The sequence below is a fragment of the Tamandua tetradactyla genome, chromosome 1, assembly GCF_023851605.1.
Source record: "Tamandua tetradactyla isolate mTamTet1 chromosome 1, mTamTet1.pri, whole genome shotgun sequence".
NCBI lineage: Eukaryota > Metazoa > Chordata > Mammalia > Pilosa > Myrmecophagidae > Tamandua > Tamandua tetradactyla.
The window spans coordinates 139,941,635-139,964,086 of record NC_135327.1 but is presented as its reverse complement, the minus strand read 5'-3'; the positions used below and the strand labels follow the sequence as shown (position 1 = coordinate 139,964,086).

Sequence of the window (22,452 nt, the reverse complement as noted above, 5' to 3'; positions counted from 1 at the left end):
TCTGATAATTCCATTAAAATCCCAACAGAATGCTTATTATTTTTTGGATAGAGCTTGTCAATCTTTCCAGAATTCATCTGGAAGTACAAAGAGCCAGGAATACCCAGATAATTTTGAAGAACAAGATATCCTACCAGAACTTATTTTAAAGTTATAAAAAGACATTATGGTTTGGGTACAGCTATCAAATGACCAATGGGATGAAACAGAGTCTTACAGATCCACACATAGATAGTAATCTAATATATGATATCATGTTATTAGAAACCCGACGCAGACAGGCTTTACTTAATGGGAAAAAATAAAATTAGAGCCTTACTCACACCATATTGAAAAATTCTGGGTGGATTAAAGACCTAAATAAGAAAAACAAGATTTTTAATTTTATTACAAATTAAAATTTTAACATACCATAAAAGACAAGCTAATATGCCTGGTCAAGAAGGCAAATGAATACTTTAGGGCTCCATCCCTCAACAGAAGTTTAAGGACAGACAACTCAAAGTCTAAATTTCAGTGATAATACATTAAAATATCAAAATGTCCAGGTTTCAACAAAAGGTCACAAGACATACAAAGAAACAGTAAGTGATGGCCCAGGTAAAGAAGACTAAAGCATTAGAAACTGTCAATGGGTAGGACCAGACCTTTAAAAAATATTCCTAAATGTGGTCAAATAGCTAAAAGAAAGCATGGACTAAGACCTAAAAATCATTTGGGGGAAGAAAAGATGAACACAAAGAGATTATCAATAGAGAGATGGAAATTAGGGAAAGGAACCAAACAGAGGTGAAGACCATAGTTAACAGAAATTTAAAATTCCATAGAGAGTTTCAGGAGCAGATTGGAGCAGATGAAACATGAAGATAAGACAATTGAAATTATCCAGTCTGAGGGACAGAAAGAATGAAGAAAAGTGAACAGAACCTGGGAAACTTGTGGTACACCACCAGGCATACCAATATATGCACTGTAGGATACCAAGAACGAGAAGAAAGAGTATTCAAAGAAATAATGGCTGTAAACTTACCAAATCTAGCATAAGACATGAATACACACATCCAAAATGCTCAGTGAACTCCGAACAGGATAAGCTCAAATAGACCCACACCATACTGTTATAATCATACTGCTGAATGCCAAAGATAGAGAACTCTAAAAGCTGCAAGAGAGAAGCAGCCTGTCACGTACAAGCGATCCTCAATGAGCTCAAGTGCTGATTTCTCATAAAAAACCGTGTTGGCAAGAAGGCAGTGGGGTGACATATTTAAAGGGCTGAAAGCAAGAAATCGCCAACCTTGAATTCTGTATCTGGCAAAACTGTCTCTCCCACATGAGGGAAGGAATAAGACATTCTCAGATAAACAAAAGCCGAGGGAGTTTGTCACCACTAGTCCACCCCTACCAGAGTGTTGAAGGGAGTTCTTCAGGTAGGAAGGAAAGGATGCCAGAGAATTGACTCAAGCCACATGAAGAAATAAAGATCTCCAATAAAGATAAAGACATGGGTAGATATAAGTGCCAGTACCATTGTATTTTTGGTTTGTAACTCCAATTTTTACTTCCTACAGGACTTAGAAGGCAAACACATAAAACGTAATGATAAATCAATGTTTTTGAACTCATAATTTATAAACATGTAATTTGTGGATTACATAAAGGTGGGAGGCGAGAGGTATGGGAACATGGTTTATACATATTGTAGAAATTAAATTGGTAGCAAAGCAAATAAGATTGTTATAGATTTAGGATATTAAATTTAAGCCCCGTGGTAACTACAAAGAAAATATCAATATGCAAACTCATAGAGAGGGGAATTAGAATACAGGTTACCAGGGATTAGGGGGAGGGATATTGGGGAGTTAATGCAAATGAGTACAGGTTTTCTCTTTGGGATGAAGGCAAAGTTCTAGTAATAGATGGTGGGGAGGGTATTGCAAAGTCATGAATATTAATCTCACTGAATTATATGCTTGGGAAGGGTTGGGGTGGGAAGATTTATGTTGTGTGTATTTTCCACAATTAAAGTAGAAAGGATGATAAATAAAGGAGATATGGTAACTGAATGAGTTACATGATACTGGAAAGGATCTAAGAATGAAGAAGAAAGGCTCAAAAGCACATTATTAGGACATAAGAAAAAAAATCAGAATGCAGAATATGTTTTATAAGAGTATTAATTTCTTGAACTTGATTACTGCATTTAAGGTTGTTACATAAGTGAATGTACTTGTTTGTAGAAAATGCACATGGAAGTATGTGTTCAAAGATTATGATGCATGCAGATATTCAGAAAATAGTTGGATGATGGGGGGAGGGAAGATAGGAGGAGGAGTGAAGAAGGAAGGAAGGAAGGAAAGATACAGTAATTGTGGCAAAATGATAAAATTGGTGGATCTGAGTGTCTGAGGAGATGTTAGAGTTTGTTTATGGGCTTTGTATTAATTTTGTAATTGTCCTTTAAGCTTGTTTAAAAATGAAAAGCTTTTTTTTAAAAAAAAAAAAAAGACAAGCCAAAGACTGAGAGAAGATATTAACAGAACATGTGCCTTAAATAGATTATTCAGAATACATTATTTATCAATTCAGTAAGAATAAATGGACAACCTATTAGAATAAATAGTAGATGGAGAATATAAAAAGATAACACAGAAGAGAAAACCTAATGACCAATAAACGTATGAAACATACTCAACTCCATAAGTAATCAGGAAAGGTAAAATTGAAGCAAGAGAATATATCACACCCATCAGATTAACACATTTTAAGAAATTACATAATATCAAGTATGAGGGCAAAGGGAACTCTGATACACTACTAAAAGTATAAATTGGCACACCTGTTTTAGAGACAAAATGTGATATCTAACAACGTTGAAGATGCGAATATTTAGGGACTCAGCAATTTTACTCTGAGATATTAACACCTAAAGAAATTCCTGTCTGCATAAGCAAGGAGATGCCTACAAAATGATTATTGCAGCCTTGTTTGTAATAGGGAAAATTGGTCACAACATAAATATTAATCAGTACAATAGGCCAATAAATTGTGGCCAATAAATTATTTGACTCTTATACATTATAGAAGTTAGAGTGAATGAACATAGAACTATCAGTTGGGATAAACCTTGAAAACATGTTCAGTGGAATAAAAACCAAATTGAATGATGTCAACAATATGATTACATTTATGTCAACTTTAAAGTATGTGTTAAATAATATTTTAAGGATGTATATGTAACTAAATTATAAAAATATGCATGAAAAAGGTTAGGGCAAAATTCATTAGCCCTAGAGAGAGAAGAAGAAGGGGGATGAGGATAAAGGAAAAGTTTAAAGGAACTTAAACTGAATCTATAAGTTTTCAACTTTCAAAAATATGAAAGAAATATTGCAAAGTATTAAGATTTGACAAAATTGGGTAGAGGCCTCAGGGGTATTGATTACATTATACTCTATACTTTTAGTATGGTTGGCATATTTTATAATTGTGAAATTTTTAAAATGCATTACTACATTTATGACCAATCTATGTGAAGTAAAATGTTTTTTTTTCTTTCAAAAAGTTGTTAGAATCACATTGCTTCTTCATGTTGCCTTTTGACACTTTTAGCTGCTTCATGTACATGAGATCTTCCTTGATTGTCACTACAATTGGGAACTGGTAATCTGGTGCATCTCGTTAACACTTTTTCTCCTAAGATTTGTTACCCTTGGATCAGAAACAAGTAAAAAATATAGCAATACCTCAATATTACTTACTGAGCAGGTGAGAATGAATGTTTTACTATGTTGTAAGTTAATGTCTGTAATATACATATTAACTGAAATGTTTTCACTTTGTCTTTTTCAGGAATGTATTTTATTAGATTAAGACCATTTATGTTAATAAAGCAAAAATTAAAATTTGATAGAACTCAAGCCTTTCTTTAGTGTTTCTGTTTCAACACCGATATCAAATTTGATCTACTGTTTTTATTTCCCATTATCTTTTGGCAAGAAGGAACTACCAATTATAGAAATGATGGATTTTAACATTAATGTAATGCTTTTGCTTTGAAATTTAGCAGAGACACTGGAAATAAGTATGAATTTTTATCCAATGAAAAGAGAAAGCATGATAAATTTGGGTGGTTGACTTTATTTTGCATGAATTTGTTAAATATTTTCCTGCTACCAGTTCATAGAAAGTATACAAAGAAACTTGCTATCAATGAATCTGTAGAGTATTTTAATCAAAGAAGGTTCGGTTTCAAGGAACCAGTAATTTGGTTAAAGGAGCTCAGTTAGAAGGAAAGGGAGAGAGTGATTCCACAAAGATAAAGATCTCAAGGAAATAAAGCGTAATTGGGCCTCATGGGAAGTTCACAAAGGCATCAGTTCCTCCACCTGACTTTAAGGCTGGTATGGTTCATCATTTCCGCTCTTCTCTTTGTTCAATTGCCTCTCTGGAGACTTGCTACCCTATAATTTTGGCTTATACATGGTTATTCCTTCCTCAGCATGAGTACACTTTACTGACTTTTCAATACATGATCCAATAATATCTAGCAGATACAGGGTTAGTCCCCCCAGATAGTACATTGACTAACTTTGGTTTGGTGGTACACTCCAGCTTAATCACCTGTGGCTGCCAGAGTGAAGCTGGGAAGGTGGATCAAGTGACCCTTCCATAGGTTCTGAATAAGAGCATTTTTCAAAGAAGGGAACTAGGCCAGGCAGGAACCCCTAAATATGTATTACTGAGTGGATAACAAAGATACACAAAGAATTGTTTGGAGTTACTTTGAAAATAAATGATAAAGCAATTGATTTAGTTTTATTCTAATTGTTACTTGTTCTTTAAATCGATTTGGCTCTTGGACTAAAGTGCATCACCTTCAAATCATGCCATGAAGTTTTCCTTTCTTATTTGGCTTTTAAGTTTAAAAAGTGTTTTAATAACAATTATTGTTTTTCTTATTATAAAATAATAAAAATCTTATTGGAGAAAATTTGGAATATACAGTAAAATATAAAAAATATTAAAGTCACCTATAATGTCAACACCCAGACAACTGCTATTCATATTTTAATGAATATCTTCAAAGTTCTTTGAAAAATGTACGCTATAATTTTAAGTACTTTTGTTTACTCTTTTTAATAAAAGATAAATCTCTACTTGAAAATGGAAAAGAAACCTAACAAGAAAGAGGAACTGACACTAGTGAATAATGTTTTAAAACTAGCTACTAAACTGCTAAAGGTAAGAATATAATTGAAAATGGGATATAATATAAAATGTGTTGTTCTGACCATTATTTAGTTTTCTGTTTATAGATCCTACTTTTTCTTTGGTTTTCATGAATATCCAAATTGTTTCCAAATTATATTTGAGCATGTTCACACAATTTACATTTTACTTTTCATTGCAGAGTTATACAAATAATGTCATTTGTTTGGAAATTGCATATTAAAACTTTCAATAATGTTTACAGTATTGCAGAGGTTGGCATCTTTAGATACTTAAATCTTCTAGTATTTAAAATAGATTTCAGAATAGACATTTGATGTTAATTTGGGGACTTTTTCATTTTGTATTTCTTAGAGCACTCTTCTCCTTGGTCTCTTTAGTTTAAAAGATTGCACAATCATTATAATAAAAGTATACCGCCTATCAACATTTAAATTTTCAAACCCTTTTTGGAAATAATCAAAAGGAATACAATTTCAGTGGAATTTGGTCCCACAATGATAACTCTTTGGGGATAACTTAATATTTTTATTAATCATATAATGTTCTACAGTGTTAGTAATTCTTTTCTTGATTAAAAGGAAAATATATTTTTAAAAATCTCAACTCTTATGACCAATTGAATATAATTCTTAGAGCTCGATATAAGTTTTCAGAGAATGGTATGACTTACTTGTATTCAGTGTTGTGGTTAATTTTCATCCAGTTAATAAGTTTAACTGGGTATGGATTATTAGGTATTGGAGGGGAAGATGTGATGGGGAGATAATAAAATAAGTAATAAGGAATTACTTTCTTTTTAAAGTTGCTTTAAACTTCGGGTAGATGGTAACACTGAAATAATAAGCAAGATAATGTAAGCAAACTCCATTTTTTTAAAAATGCTTTATGAAAAAATGTGTGTAAATTCAATAGAGCGTATTATGTTTATTTGATACATGTAATTGGGTATCTTCAGTGTGTAGCCACTGTGCTAGGCAGCTACCAAGGTTAGACTTACAAATAGCTGCAATCTCATAGAGTAAAGAGAAATTATAAAAATAACTAGAATACAGAGCACAATAGTGTGATCCTTTTTTATCATAATAGTCTTCTAATATAAAACCTGGAATTTAATGTAGATTGTTTCTTCTCACTCATTCTTCACATCCAAGAAATTTTCAAATCCATTGATTCAACTTCCCAAATACTTTCCACATCATCCCTTCTCCATCATTACTTCTTTAAATCAGACCATCCGTTTTCTCTCACCTGAATTTTGAAATAGTGAACTCCTTAAAGGTATTCCTGCTTCTGTTCTCACTGCTCTCTAATCGTTCTTCCATATTGCCGATTCAGTGATTTTTCTCATGTGCACATCTAATAGTGCTACTTACCTGCTTAAATGTCTTTAGTGTTTGTCAGGACCAACTGCTTAATGAATGGCCCATACCTAAATAGCCAGCTTTATGAGTTTTACTTCACCCCTTGTAATAGGGCTCTAATGATGCTGAGCAACATACAGCAATTCAAAGGTGTCCTGTCTTCCTGTGTCTTAGGGAATAAATATTCTCCCCTTTAGTTTTAGGAGAACCCCTCTGTGATCCCAGTGCCTTTTACACATACCTTTGTAGTGGGAGTCAATGAATTATCTGTTTGCATGTCTATTAGACTGCAAGCTCCTTCAGCTCAGGAACTCTTATTTTCCAGAGCCTAGCATAGGACCTGGCATATAATACAAATTTAAATGTTTTGAATCCATCAGTTAATTCATGTATTTGAAAATGAATCGTCTCAAAATCGAGTTTTTGCATATGTATAATGTCATCAGAAATTTTGTCTAATTAAATTTCTAAATTTCCTGCAAAAATATGTTGTTCTCTTTCAGTTTCTATTCATGCTTTTCTACTAAACATGTTCTCAAACTTCTTTGTACCTACTAAATCAATACAGTAATAGTCATTCGTTTAGGATGGAATTGGAGTTACAAATTTAGGTTTCAGATTTCTTTTAAAGAAACTCACATGTTCCTAAAAAAACTTTTAAGCACATTTCTCTATTTCAAGTTTAATTAAGTTTATTCTTTGTAAAATTATCTATAATTTGTAACTGTTTTTTGAAATAAATTTTTTTGAAACCTCATTGCATATTGCACTAAAATAGCTTAACTGATAATTCTTAATGTATATGGGGCTTATGGTTATTGTTCTGTTTTTTTTTTTCTCTCTCTCTCTCTTTCTCTTTTGCTAGGAATTGGACTGTCCCTTTAGATTGTATGGGCTTACAATGAATCCACTGCTTTATAACATTACCCAGGTTGTCATCCTGTCAGCTGTATCTGGTGTTATCAGTGACCTGTTTGGATTTAATTTAAAGGTAAGAACTTACAAACATTCTTCATATTTTAGTACTGTGTTGCATTTCTGTGACTTTTGAGATCTTGAATACATAATAATGGAGTCATTTTGATAATATTGTATAGAATTAGTAAAATTATTTTCACGCTTAATTTCAAAGAACAATATATAATCTTGGCTCATGATATTTATGAAACTCCTAATTTGGAACAGTAATCACCCCCAGTAGGACTCTTGTGTACCATAAGTGGTAGTATTAAATTTTATTCATATTAAATCTAATTTAGGTTACAAAAAAAGAAAAAGAAAAGCCTTATTTCTTTTCTTGGCCAGAAGTTGTATTAGTTACCCATGTGTCCAACTAACTGTTAGTGCATGAGGTATATGATTATCACATTAAATAAGTTATATGTGTATATTACCATTTCCCAATAAAAGAGAGCAAGAGATATCTGATTTTCACTTTTTATTTGTTTATTTGAGGTGAGTTCTTAAAAATGAAAGGATAAAGAATTAAGATAGTAGAATGTACACTTGTTTGTGAATGAAATTGAAATAAAATACAGTATAATATGATATAATTTAATGTTAGGATATTAAAATTAGCTCTAATGATCACTCCTTTTATATTTTTTCTCTAGCTGTGGAAGATTAAATCATGACAATTCAGACAAAAGAAGATGTAGCCTCTTTTCCAGAATAAGAGTACCAACTAAACTGCCTAAAAGCAGTTTTGACTCTGCTTCAGAAGTCTTGGCTGGGGAACTGAAGTGTTTACATCAGACTGTCTTGTGCAATTCTTATATTTATTTTACTTGTTCACTTTTTTTTACATTTATTTTAGTCTATATTTTATTTTTAAGCATTGATGTCCTTTGTTGTTGAAAGGGTGATAAAACTGATTTCCCACATACTTGAGATCCTGGTAATTGTTCATAAATAATTGACAAGATAACAAATTCTGAAAATAGAAGCCATTACTATATTTCTCCATCAATGCCATGAACTTGCCTTACTTGAGGAAATATTATATAACTTTGGAATACTGCATTGGACTAAGCTAAACGAATATAGCATTTTCTTCAGTAAATCAAAATCCAGTCAGGTTTTCTCTTGAATTATTTTGACACAATGCCAGGATCTAAACTGATTAAGCTGCAGTTTAAGCACCCTTCAGTATTACTCTATATGGTATTACTTAACAGGTCAACAAGTGCTCTTTGATGATAAAACTCTTAATAGAGCAATAATTGTCAATGGTTACCATACTGTAAGATATTTTGATAAAAATTAACTAGTAATAATTATATTTATTTGAAACACTGGGCTGTTTGCACAGCTCCAACTGTGCATGCTCAAAATGTGCACTTTTTAAAATTGTTACTTTTAATGTGTATCTTTGTATGGGGTATGTTATAGTATACTAGGATGTGATATGGTATCCTTTTGATTTATGAAGTATATATTCATTTCACAAGTGAAGTGCCTCTTGATATTACTAAAGTACTTTATGTTTACTCAAGTAAAATAATTTCTCTCCCCATGGTACACTATAGTGTATGCTATTCATACCACATTCAAATAAACAGAATATCAGGGTAAGAACGAATGAAATATTCCTCTGATTGCTAATTTTAAAACTATATCCAAATTTTCTGAAAAGACAGCTTCAACATACATATTCTATCCCATAAACTTAATCTGGTGCACCTCCCTGCCCCCATTATATAAGGGCTATTTTAGATGCTTTTAACTAGAAATTAATGTGCTTCCCTCTCTCCCCACCCCAATCATTTGTCAGGTGTCCAAAGGATACTTGTCATTTCAGCGTGATTGATAAATAGGGCAAATATGACGGTATCTTACATTGGGCCTTGATTTTAAGTTACTATATTTGTGCAATCAAGAATGAGGAATTAACATGAAATATGAAATGTTTAGGGTTTCTCCTTGTTTGTTTATTTTTTTTTAAACCGGGTATCTGAAACAATCCAGAATTTTCTTGGTGCAAAGTGTATCATGTTGAATATCCTCGCATTTTACCAGGTCTTAGGGAATTTAAAACAATTCATTTGTAATGATTTATTTAATTGGTGCAGTTCTAATTCCCAAACCGTAATCTTAAGATCAGGAATGTGTGGAGAACAAAGCCATGTCATATCACTTTGCTCTTACCATTCCTTTTGGTCAGCCTCAGTTCAGCCTCATTGTATAGTATATTGTCTATCTATATGGAAAAAAAAACCATTTTGTTTTATTTGTCTGTGTTCTAATACGTTTAATGACCAAAGTGCATTCTAAGTTTTTTCAAGGAATGTATTACTGGAGCTTTAAGAACATACTTATTTTCTCATGTAAAAAATTAGGTTTTTTGTCTGATATGTTTCTTCCTCTCTTGTCTAATATTGAGGTTGTTTTTAGGAATTATATTTTATAAACTTTTTCAAAATAAGGTACATACCTATACAGAACTTAAAATTTTGCACAGAATATATTGAATATATTTTGAGAAAAAAATACAGCATGAGTTCTGGTAGGAATAAAATATGAAACTATTATATCTCACACAAAAAACTTATTTCAAAATGGAAATATTTTTTAGAACAGTAGTTGAGTATGCTGATTTAAAAAAATGTTTGTTTTAGACTGAAGTTCATTTAAAATTCAAGTTGGGAGTTAATAAGTACAGTATACCTCTCGACAACTTATTAATAATATGTTGTTGTGTCACTAATATGGGCAGCAGTAGAATACTAAAAAGAAAAATTAGTTGTTTAAAGTAGTTTCAAAATATTAATGGGATTATTTTCAAAGCCAAAAAATTGACATCACTGCCTCTAAGAATACCACAAATGTAAGAAATTGTAAAATATCTCATAATACTGAAAAGGCAGTTCAAAGAATTGTGGCAGAAGTGTATTAACTGTTTGTTCGTATTAACTCTTTGCCACGTGTTGTATTTGAAAATTTGAACAGCAAATTTCAAATAAAACAGTCTGTGACTGACAGTGCATAACTGGAGGGTTTTGTTGTTTTTTTTTTACTTTTCAAGCCTTATATATTTCTATGGTACTTTTGTACTTACTATAGCATAAACTAAATTATAACTGTTCGATTTGGGAGGAGTGGAAATAAATTTTGTAAAACTTCCCCACATTTCAGATTTTGTTATGTTTCTTAGAACTTGAAAGAATAATAATACATATACAAGAGCCTTTGATCACTTAACTATGACATCATTAATGTTTGTTTCTGAATATGAAAACTGGCTGTGGCCTGGAATATTAAAACTCATTATCAGATGTGGTGGTGGTGTTGTCATCGTTATTTTACAAAGTGAAAGAATGCCTTATTAATTTATTTTGTCAGTTTTGCTGTATTTTATATTTACATTTCAAGAAAAACAAAAGACAGAATTGCTCTTTTGGTTTAGTTAATAATCCCGTCAATGACTATTATACACCAGACTATAACCAGTGTGAGAGCTGGGGCGGGGACTGTCTGGCTGACCACTATTATACCAGTACCAAGTGTGCATAGAAGCTCAGTATATGTTTATTAAATATATACTTTAATATTTATTTTTAAGTGATAATCTAACCTATCTTAGGGGAAACAAAGGTATATTAGAGAATTATATGTAGAAGAAGGGATATTTGAGGAAAAAAATGTTTGATTAACCAAATATTTCTCCAAGTATAATTCTACTAGTAATATTTCTTTGTAAACACAGTCTTGTTTTGTTTTCATTCATTCATGTTGCTGCTTAAAGACAATATCCAAAAGCAGAACATTAAATATAAATCAGGAATGAAACTTTCATCTGTGTAGACAGTTGTATGAGCCATATCTTCTTCTGAAGTGGCTTCTAGAATGCTGTCAGCTCTGATCTCATTAATCCACACTGATTATAAATGTGCATGGCAGGGTGGCATCTACTGGACAGTTGGATTTCACATCTATATGTGTGGTGGGATAAGGAGTAAACATGATTTGCTGGAAAGATAGCACAAAGCTTTCAGTTGAATCCTTTAGCAAGCCTTGTACAAAGAGACCTGACTCCAGTGATGATTCTGTTTCACCTAATCTGGGGAGTTTCTCTCTGCTGTGGTGTCAGAAAAAGGCATAAGATTTCCACACTTTTATTTTTACTTTCTATGTACAGCTCTCTATTCCTACAGAACAGCCACAGGTTTGCAGATGTAAGCTGATGGCATGGAAAAGGAAGGCTTTTCCAACTACCAATACCATCATGTAGTACTGTATCAGCTATATCAATTTCCTCAGAAACATTGTGATTTCATAGATGAAAACATTTCCATTACAGAATGACTTCCCCAGTAAGCATTGGAATAATATTCTGACCTTGATCTTCTGTACTCTCAGCCTTCTAAAACAATTTTCTGGACATTTTCTTGCCTTTCCTTTCTGTGTGTGTATAAATCTATGAACACACAGTCTGTGAACTGCAGAGTAGAAGCTAAATTCTATCTGTGGAAGTATAATTGACAATCCATATATGCTCCTATCATTCATTCCAGTTTCCTTTGAAGATTAATGAAACAATAATTACTCCTTTTTCAGACAAGACAAAAATGTTTACATCTATAGTCCTACTCTGCATTTCAAAGTATTTCCTCATTTAAGGTATGTTTAGCAAGAAAGGTTATTTTTTTCATTGCTGAGAAGCACCTGTTCTAATTTTGGAGCCCAAATGTCCCTTGCTATAGGACCAAGAATGTTGTCCTAGGTAGCTTCTAATAAATGTGATCCACCACTTCAAACAGTCTCTGACATGGCAATAGCTGGAGATGGTGGAAGACAGAATAACGACATTACTGAATACAAATTGTCTCATCAGAATGCTCCAGAGATACACCTGAAGGCATCATTTTTGGTGAGGAAAAGTCATATATGCAAATGGCTGGGGAAAAATGGTTCAAAGCAATGGTCTTTTATCTACATACTTAATGTACATGTAGTATTGGCTACTACATAGGGTTATCAAACATTAACCAAGAATCTTTTGAGGGGAACCAGAGTTCTAACCAGAAATGGTGATTGGCCACTCCCACTCGCCACCACCGCTGGCCTCTTGGCAGCCACTGGCACAGTGATCTCAACTGCAGTTCCGCCCCAGATCTGCCCTGCTATGGTGGTGATTTTTAACAAACTATTTTGTCACAGGAACTCAGTGTGAGGGATTGGTAAAAAATAGGACAGTTAAGCATTCTTATACTTGTTATCTGACTGGTACAGCTGTTCATAGAGTTTAAATTAATCAGAGACTATTCAAATGCACTTTCAAACTTAAAGTTTAGAATTGACTTTTTATTTTTTGCATGGGCACCAGGAATTGAACCCTGGTCTCTGGCATGGCAGGCGAAAACTCTGCCTGGTGACCCACCATGGCCTGCCCTAGGATTGACTTTTAATGAATCACCCTTCAGACTTCAAAATATACCAATATGATTGGAACGTTTTCATTTGCTATATCACTTAAAATACTAATAATCTACCTTTTTCTGCCTGGCCTATATGAAGGATACCACAAATGTGTTACAACAGCAATGGCTTACCATATTACTTACCTCCTGGGCTGGTCACGATGGGCTAAGAGAGCCTAGGAGATGATGCTCGTAGACTTTGAAGAAAATATTCCCCATGTGATTTGGAAAATCACCTGCTGCTCCTTACCACCTTGAGAATAACTGTCTTAAGATCAAGGAATTTTATAGAATGCGAATTCCATGAAATTTTAATTGTAGTCACAACTGCATTGCAGTGTCTGATACATAGAAGAATCTCAATATATTTACCTAATCAGTGAATGAATGACTTGAGTCAACAGGACTTGAGCCACCTCCTCGTCCAAAGTTCTCGTTTTACCAGATTAGAAAAACCTGGTCACAAAAGAGGTTAAGAGGCTTGCCCAAGATTGCCCAACTTGTGACAGAACCAAAGCTGTCCTTATTTACTTTGCAGATATTCTGTACTATCATCTTTGTATAAGCATTTGACACCTCCTGACTGATCAAAATACTCAGTTGTAGGGAAATACTTTGAGGGGAACAAAGATATTGATAACTTGTCCATATCTGTAGTGAGGTCATATATAAACGAATAAACTTAGCAATAAGTGAGAATTCATCTTGACACCCCCCCCATTCATTACCTGTGGTATGGCCTATTGGAAAGAACAGGTGCTTTGGAGTCAGACATTTTACAATCTTGGGCAGGTTAGCCTCTGTGAGCTTGGTTTTCTCAGTTGTAAGTTACTGATAGTAATACCTATCTTACAGGGCTATTAGGATCAATGAGATAACATATGTAAAACACCTAGGCTAGGAGCTGGCTTGTATTGCTTGTGCAGAAAGATTGGTTCTTTATCCCCTTTCAACAAGAAAAACAAGTAATAGCCTAGGACAATTAACAAAAAATTCAGAACTAATCCACTCATATTACATAAGATACCTGTGCATCCTTGCCAAATATGAGATATAAATTAAGAATCATCCTTTATAAAAATTCTCATGAAGGATTCTTTTACAAGGATTCAACATCTATTCCTTTTCTTCGTAAGCAGGTAAAAAAATATGGAAAGGAAACATTCTCATTATTTTTTATATCATATGAAATTATAAACAATTTCACCAAAATCGCAGATGTATATTCCATTCATATCTCTTCATTATTAGGTCTCTATCTCATTTATATGTGAATACCCTCACTAACAACACCCTGGAGGCTTTTTATTTTCTGCCTGGTCTCAATTTACAACCCTAACTTCTCTGCTTACAGTTCATACTCAGTTACTGGTGAACAACTGACATGATTTTCTAAAAATTATGCTTATCAAGATATTAGTGGGACCTCTAAATCCTTTTTGGAAATATTTTAATAGATCTCTTATCCAGTCATAAGTTCTCTTCAAATGACTTTTCCTAACCTCCCTCTAACTTTATTGAAAAGATAAAACTCATTAAGTATAAATTCTACCATCTCCCATCTTCTGCTCTATGTAAGAGATCTTGCTTGTATTTGAGGCCAACTCTCCAGCAGGGCTCAGAGTTCTATCCCTGCCCACCTATATGATGCTTTCTCATTTTTCCCTCCGCCTCATCTTTAATCTTTTCCTTTCCTGATTTTATGCCATAAACCATTTAGATTTCAATGAGCAGTGCTTGAATCCATAGTTTGAAATAATTATTTAAGGTTTATGGGTTGGATGGAACCACTGGGTACCAGATGGGTCTTTAAGGGCTTACCACACTCTCAGCCCTCCTCTAGACAAAGCAGGAAGTAGTTTCCGCATCTTCACTAAGTTTAGTTGGACTAAGCTTCTGCTGGATCATTTCTCTTTTTGGCCATAGCTGAATAGGTCAGAGATTGGTGCCCAACCCTAAAGCAATCATTTTATGAGCCTGTGAGTAGCCTTTGGGATCAGTAGCATAAGAGCTTCGCTCAAAGAGGCACTCTATCCTGGTGTACTGTAGGATATAAAAACTGTCCTCACCACACTGTGTAGAATGTTAACTTGACATCCAGGGTAGTCAACACCTCCTGTAATTCAATACCACACTATTTTCTGGTTGTACCAAAAAATAAACAACCTGCAAATAATTTCACTTTAAAAAAAAGCATTTACACTTTAAAAATGGGATGAGCGGGATTCCAATCTCCTTACAAATGTCTCTAGAGCTACTGAAAAGCTTACATTTGGAAAAGAATCTATAACAATATACCCCTGGATTGTACAAGGGAGATATATGGACTGCTGATAGATATAGTTGAGTATTAATCAGATTAGGCTTCTTTCTCTCCTACTTCATGAAAAGCTGCACTCTCCTCATTTTCAGTTTCTCCAGCTTTTGCGGGTAAATCATCCTTAGTTTCTTGGTTACCTTTCCTCCCCTTCTGGTTGCACTTTTTTGAATGAGGATTTATCGTTCCCTGACGCCTTTTTGGGAGGGGCTTCTTTTCCACTTTCGGAGGAGAAGGTTTCCCTGACAACCTCGACAACTTCCTCTTGCACTTCTCCTTCCCTGCCCCCTTGGCTGAGTTGACCTTCCTCTTGGGAATCTTGGCTTTGGAAGGGCGACTGCCGGGACCTGCCCACCCATCACTCAGAGAACCTTGGTACCCGCGGGAGGCGGTGGGAGGACCCGATGCAACCGGGATGGGAGCCCGCTCCCTCCCACCCCACCCCTGCGTACGCAGGCTGCAGACCTAATACTTTAAAATTCCAATTTTATTCAGATATTCTTTCATCCATTCCACAATTTTTTTTATTATGTGCCAGACACTAAGCTAGGTGATAGGGAAATATATATTAAAATATAGTCCCTCCCTTCATTTAATTTGGGGCTTAACAGATGATAGATACAGTGATGCAAACACGTTGTAGTTTGTGAAGGTATGTCCTCTAATGCAGTTGCCAGCAAAAGCATGACACCTAAGTAGTTTAGCAGAATGGAGAAAAGGATGTGTGTAGGCAAGGAGTGGATTATAAAGCTGGGAGATGATTGAGGAGCTAAGGGATTTTAATTTTATCCTTAAAGATTAGGGCTGCCTAGTGCAGTGTCTCTGGTCCTTTAACAGTTGTTTGGTGAATATTAAACTGAGGTGTCACATTCTTCAATAGAAGACTTAGTAAACAACTCAAGACTGAAATTTTTTTAACTTAAGTTTTCAGTACACAGTTAAGGACTCTAACTGTACGCCAGACATTTTTTGCAATTTTTTTCAACTGACCTGGCACATTTTTTTGTATTTTTTTGTGTGTGTATGCTCTATGGCAGGGTCACATTTCATTATTTTTCCATGTGAATATCCCGTTATTGCAGCACCATCTGTTGAATTTTTTGTTTTTTTTTTAAATTTTTTTTATTGTGTAATATAACCTATATACAAAGCAAAGAAAGAAAAAAGCAATAATTTTCAAACCACTCTTCAACAAGTAGTTACAGCACAGACTCCAGAGTTTGTCATGGGCTGCCATACCATCTTGGATTTTTCCTTCTAGCTGCTCCAGAATATAGGAGGCTTGAAGGAATAAATATTTTTTTATCATCACAATCAACTTTTTTTATCTTTTTTGTGAAAAATATATATACAAAAAAAGCAATAAATTTCAAAGCACAGCACAACAATTAGTTGTAAAACAGATTTCAGAATTTGGTATGAGTTACAATTCCACAATTTTAGGTTTTTACTTCTAGCTGCTCTAAGATACTAGAGACTAAAAGAAATATCAATTTAATGATTTAGTAATCATACTTGTTTGTTAAACCCTACCTTCTTTGTATAACTCCACCATCACCTTTCATTTTTCTATCATACGCTTTAGGGTTGTTAGAGCTATGGCCATTCTAACTTTTCATGTTGAAAGGGGCTGTCAGTAATATGGGGTAGGGAGATGAAACTAGCTAATGTTCTGGAGAGGCTGGGCCCTCTAGGTTTCAGGCCTAATCTGGTCCAGGGACTCATGTGGAGGGTGCAGGTTTCTGGAAAGTTGCCCTAGTGCATGGAACATTTGTAGAATCTTATATAATGCCCTAAGTGTTCTTTAGGATCGGCTGGAATGGTTTTGTCTGGGGTTTGGCAAGTTATGATAGGTAGCAATATCTAACTGAAGCTTGCTTCAGAGTCCAGAGTGGCCTCTTGACTCTATTTGAACTCTCTCACCCACTGATACCTTATTAGTTACACTTCTTTCCCCTCTTTTGGTCAGGATGGAATTGTTGATCCCCCGGTACCAGGGCTGTACTCATCCCTGGGAGTCATCCCCCATGGACATGGCACAAGTTTGTATCCAAAAATATGTGTGCTTAAATTGACCTCAGTTTCTAGAAATTTGGATGATGAAGTTAATTTATAACTATTTACAAAGTGAAACCATTTTATTTAAAGTTACAAAATAACCCAAGTTTCTGCATTATGATAAAGATAGTGGGCTTTGCAATCAGGCAAAGCTGGGCTTTTCAAAGCAGCATGTCACCTCAGTCAAGTTACTTAACCTCTCTGATCCTTATATGTAAAATGAGGTTGAGAGCAGCTGATGCTGGAACCTCATGGGGTTCTTAAAAGTATTAAACTAAAGAATATATGTGTAATGGGCATGAATTTACAACATTCCCATGCAATTAGACATCAGTATATTCATTCTAAATAAAATAAAATCTTGCCTTAGCACCTACTCAGAAAAGCACCAAGAATTCAATCTGCTATGTTTTGAGGAGCGCCTCCTGTCTAGGTTGATACAAAAATCTAGGGGCTACAGTTAGTGCCTAGGAAATGAAGAAGTAGCCTGGTTCTTATTCTCTGATTTGCACCTGTTCCTCCGTCCTGATGCTGCTGCTCTGTCCACACCTCCTATGTCTGGCCACAATGCTCCAGCCAGCTCCAAGATACTCCCTACAGAGGTCTTAGAATCCTCACCTCTCTTCAAAACTTCAGAGCTCATATCTTGTACCTCATCTCCCTCCAAACATACCCCACAGCCATGCTCTCTGAAACATAGCCTGAACATGGTCTTGGGAAGAGCCAGTCTCCTAACAACTTCCTTCTCTTCTCAACTCCCCACACTCTCAAACTAAAGCCTGACTGAAAAGTTTCTGTTTTCAGTCCAGAAACTCCAAAGGTATTAATATTCCTTGAGGTGAGGAGATTCAGGCTCAGCATAGGATTGTTTGACTATCTTCTTAGAATAGGGAAGACCCCACTTCTGAGTCTCTTCTTTTTTCTGAGTCCATTCCAGCAGCAAATATTCTAAATAATCTTGCCGATTAGGTCAAGTGCTTCTTTCAGTGCCTGGCATATAGTAGTCCCACAACTATTAACTATTAATATAACTGTTACCATCGGCATTCCTTTGAACCATAAACAAGCATACAAGATGATCTTGGTAAATTAAAGAGATTATCCAACTGGGAAATAAACTGAAGAAATAAGCTGTCTAAAGAAATAAATCCAATTGTCAAAGGGATGAAAAATAAAGTTTTAGGGAAAAGTACTTGGATTATTCAAAATGGAAACTGAAAACAAATGAAAGGCCTACATGTGACAGTTTACAGCAAAGACCCTTTTAAAGCAACGGGATAGTAACTTAAACGGCACTGTGAAATTTTGGCTAGTGGCAAAAAATACACGTATATATATCAAGCATTTACTGAACACATTTTGGGTTCACCAAGCCTAGAGATGCCTTATGCGGTTTTAAAATTCACCTACTTGGAAACAAGGACTGGTTTTAGTTGATGTATTGGGGTCTTACTCAATATTATGATTGTACATGTGTTCTTGTCCCTGAGTGGATGATCATAACAAATATTATATGTTCTTCTTTATATATATATATATCCATTGAATAAGCAGTGAGGTATGAAATAGAAGGAAGAGCCTGCCATGAGCATCAACAACAGGTGTTTGCATCCTGGCTTTCAAGGTGATTTTCTGGGTGACCTTGATGGCCATTTAACCTAATTCTAATTGAATTACAATTACTTGATCTGTTCCCATTCAGCTTTTTCTTCTTCTTCTTCTCCTCCTCCTCCTCTTTCATCTTCTCCTCCTCTCCTCCTCTTCCTCCTCCTCCTCCTTCACATTATCTTTGTCTACTGCTCATTATTGAGAATCGTTTTATCCTCAGAAAGTAATCATAAGTTGTAATTTCCTAATGTAAATGTTTAAATTACAGGTGTCTTGTTTCTAAAAGGAAATCAAAAGGTTTTGTTGTGGAAGAGTTTAGCTGCTTCAGTATTTTAATAGAAGATCTGTGTTAAACAGTTTTCTTAATTTGAGGGAAATTATTTTTTGTGGGACAGGTGATTTAGAACAGATCTTTTATTTCTTACCATGCCCCATCTCTTTAGGAAATTAGATTTCACCTTGTTCCCAAGTGGGCTTTTATATGTGTGAGATTGGTGCAATTAAGCAGCCACACTTTTAAACAGAACCTTGGAGTTCATAAAGACGCTCTTCAGTTTCAGATTTTTCTAATTTCTTGCAATCATTCTGTCTTATTTCAGCCATTTCACCATCTAACCATAGAGTGAGTTAGACAGAATATCATTAGTAGGCCTTTATTTTAAAACTCTTCTCTCATTCATCTTCCATCATCTAAATTGTAGTTCTTGATGGCAATTCTTCCTTATTCTTTAAATGTGTATTCTAAGGTGAATCCCAGGACTGATCTGGGATCCATGGATAATTTCCATTTCCTTTCTCTGTTCGCCTGTCCCAGCCAAGTATTAGACTACAATTGTCATTTTGCTAGACAATGACACTCTCCTGCACTTGGCTCGTGTGTATTGTTTAGTTCGACCTTCTGTTTCCAGCTTATTTTTCTATCCTCTTTAAACATCTTACTAAATGGGTAAGGAGGCATAAATTTAAGCTAACCTAGTTCTGCTTCTAAAATGGCACATAACATCTACATAACTAGGTTAAAAGTTACTCTTCAAAGACATTCTATGTCTTACCATCTTTATTTATTCCAAAACATATAGTGTAGTTCTACATGTAGAACACAGGTGCTAACTGAGGAGATGATAAAGGAAGAGCAGCAAAGGAAGACAAAAAGGTTAACTAAGAGTGTGATGTCTTTATAGTGTACTGAACCCTGGCCGCCTGTTAGAAAACCCGAGTGCTTAGAGAGAAGTATGTTAATAACTTCACCCCACCCCCAGAGATTCTGATTAAATTACATAGTCTGAGAAGAGGGTTTTTTACACCCCCCCCCAAGTTATTGTCGTTATCAAAATATTGACCTACATTTTCAAAACCATTTTGACAGTGATGCAGACATCGTCGATGGATATGATGATTGAGGAGGCAAGATCAAATGTATCTGCTATGCTGAAAGTCAGTTCTTTGTTCTAAATAATGTAATACTGTTTGCTTTTTTTGGCATTACCTTGCTGACACCTAGATTTTGGACTTCTCTCAGCCTCAAAACCCTGAGCCAATAAATCCCCATTGTTAAGCCAACCCATTGTGTGGTATTCATCATATTAGCCTGGTAAACCAAGACCAGGAAGAGGAAGGAGTGGCAATTTGTGGCAGAAACTGAACTGATCCAAACTATCCAACACATCTAGGCCTTAATCCACACAAAGCCTACCTCCCTCACTTTATTGTCCAAATTCACATGGTTAGCTCAACCAGAAGAGTTGCCTGCATCTCAGTTGATAATTTAATTCTTAGAGAAAAATTGCATAATCTAAACAGCAATTATCAAAGCATGGTCCAGGGAGCTCTGGGAGTCCCTGAGACCCATTTAGGGGCTCTACAAGGTAAAAATCATGTATGGGTAAAAACATCATCAAAGTGTAAAATGGACAAATGGATTTTAATGAAACTGTACAAAAAGTGTATTGTACAGTTTCAAAACTTGTAAAGTTTTGGTATAGTATCAAAGAAGAACATGAATAATAATCAGAAAAGGTTAATTAATATTCCTCCCTTTTCCAACTACATATCTGAGACTGGATTTTTTTCATATGCTTTAACCAAAACAACATATCAAGACAGATGGAATGGTGATGCACATAGAAGAATTTAGTCATTTGCTTTTCTTTTTAACATTGTGATTAAAGGACAATTAATATAAATTGCACCTATCTAAAATATAAAATTTGATAAGTTTAAACAAAAATATGTGTGTGTGTGTATTAAAGGAAATAAAACAAAATAGAGTTTGTATGGTGTTCTAGTTTGCTAGCTGCTGAAATGCAGTATATACCAGGAATGGAATGGCTTTTAAAGGGAAAATCTAATAAGTTGCTAGTTTACAGTTCTAAGGCTGAGAAAATGTCCCAATTAAAGCAAGTCTATAGAAATGTCCAATATAAGGCATCCAGGGAGAGATATCTTGATTCAAGAAGGCCAATGAAGTTCCGGATTTTTCTCCAAGTGGAAAGGCACATGGCGAACACAGTCAGGGTTTCTCTCTTTAGACTGGAAGGGCACGTGGTGAACATGGCATCATCTGCTAGCTTCCTCTCCAGCTCCCTGGGAGGCGTTTTCCTTTTTCATCTCCAAAAGTTGCTGGATAGTGAACTCTCTGCTGGCTCTTTCCAAAATGGTTCTCTCTTAAAGGGCTCAAGTAAGCAACCCCACCTTGAATGGGTGAAGACACATCTCCACAGAAACCACTTAATCAAAAGTTACTACCCACAGTTGGGTGGGTTACATGTCCATGGAAACAATAAAAAGAATCCCTCCCAGCAATGCTGAATGAGGATTAAAGGACCTGGCTTTTCTGGGGGCACATAATAGCTTCAAACCAGCACATATGGCTAAGAGATTTAAAAAGAAATCAGGAGGTTATTCTGGAGGTTACTCTTAGGTGAGTCTCAGACAGCTATCACTGACTGCCCAAGTATGCAAAGCCTCAAGTAATAACTCAGACAACTATCTGTCCTGAAGGACAATTAGAGTATGCCAAAGGTCCACCAACCACAAACAACTTGTGTAATCTTCTTTTCCTTTAAAAAACCATTGCCTGGAAATACCAAGATGGGCATGATTTTGGTTGCTACCTGAGTCTTGCTTCTCAAATTGCAATTCTAAGAACTCAGATAAATACCTTTATTATCTTGCAGCTTAACTTGTTATTTCTAGGTTGACATTATATATATATATATACCCATGAAACTGTGCTATAATCAGTTTAATGCACATATCATCACTTCTGTGAATTTCCTCATGTGCCTTTGTAACCATTCACGCTTGCTTCTCTCTGCATGCCCCAATCCCCAGGCAACCACTGATCTGCTTTTTGTCACCATAAACAAGTTTATACTTTCTAGACTTTCATATAAATGAAATTGTATTTAATTTTGTTGGCTCTTTTATTTAGTTTAATAATTTGATATTCATC

At 34.9% G+C, this 22,452-nt stretch overlaps 1 protein-coding gene and 1 pseudogene across 7 annotated transcripts in view; one reads left to right on the top strand and one right to left on the bottom strand.

Moving 5' to 3' along the window:
• Positions 1-10,870, top strand: part of PHTF2 (putative homeodomain transcription factor 2) — a 166,669-nt gene extending 155,799 nt beyond the window's left edge. For 6 of the 7 annotated variants that reach the window (XM_077154722.1, XM_077154309.1, XM_077154547.1 and 3 more), the window contains 4 exons: positions 3,613-3,768; positions 5,149-5,244; positions 7,462-7,587; positions 8,210-10,870. In XM_077154722.1, coding sequence (XP_077010837.1) covers positions 3,613-3,768; positions 5,149-5,244; positions 7,462-7,587; positions 8,210-8,230 — 399 coding nt within the window. In that variant the 3' untranslated portion in view covers positions 8,231-10,870. The remainder of the gene's footprint in view (positions 1-3,612; positions 3,769-5,148; positions 5,245-7,461; positions 7,588-8,209) is intronic. The other variant, XM_077154630.1, reaches the window with a different exon arrangement.
• A 444-nt stretch (positions 10,871-11,314) lies between these two features.
• LOC143681419 (guanine nucleotide exchange factor C9orf72 pseudogene) lies at positions 11,315-12,763 on the bottom strand (annotated as a pseudogene).
• Positions 12,764-22,452: the final 9,689 nt, after the last annotated feature.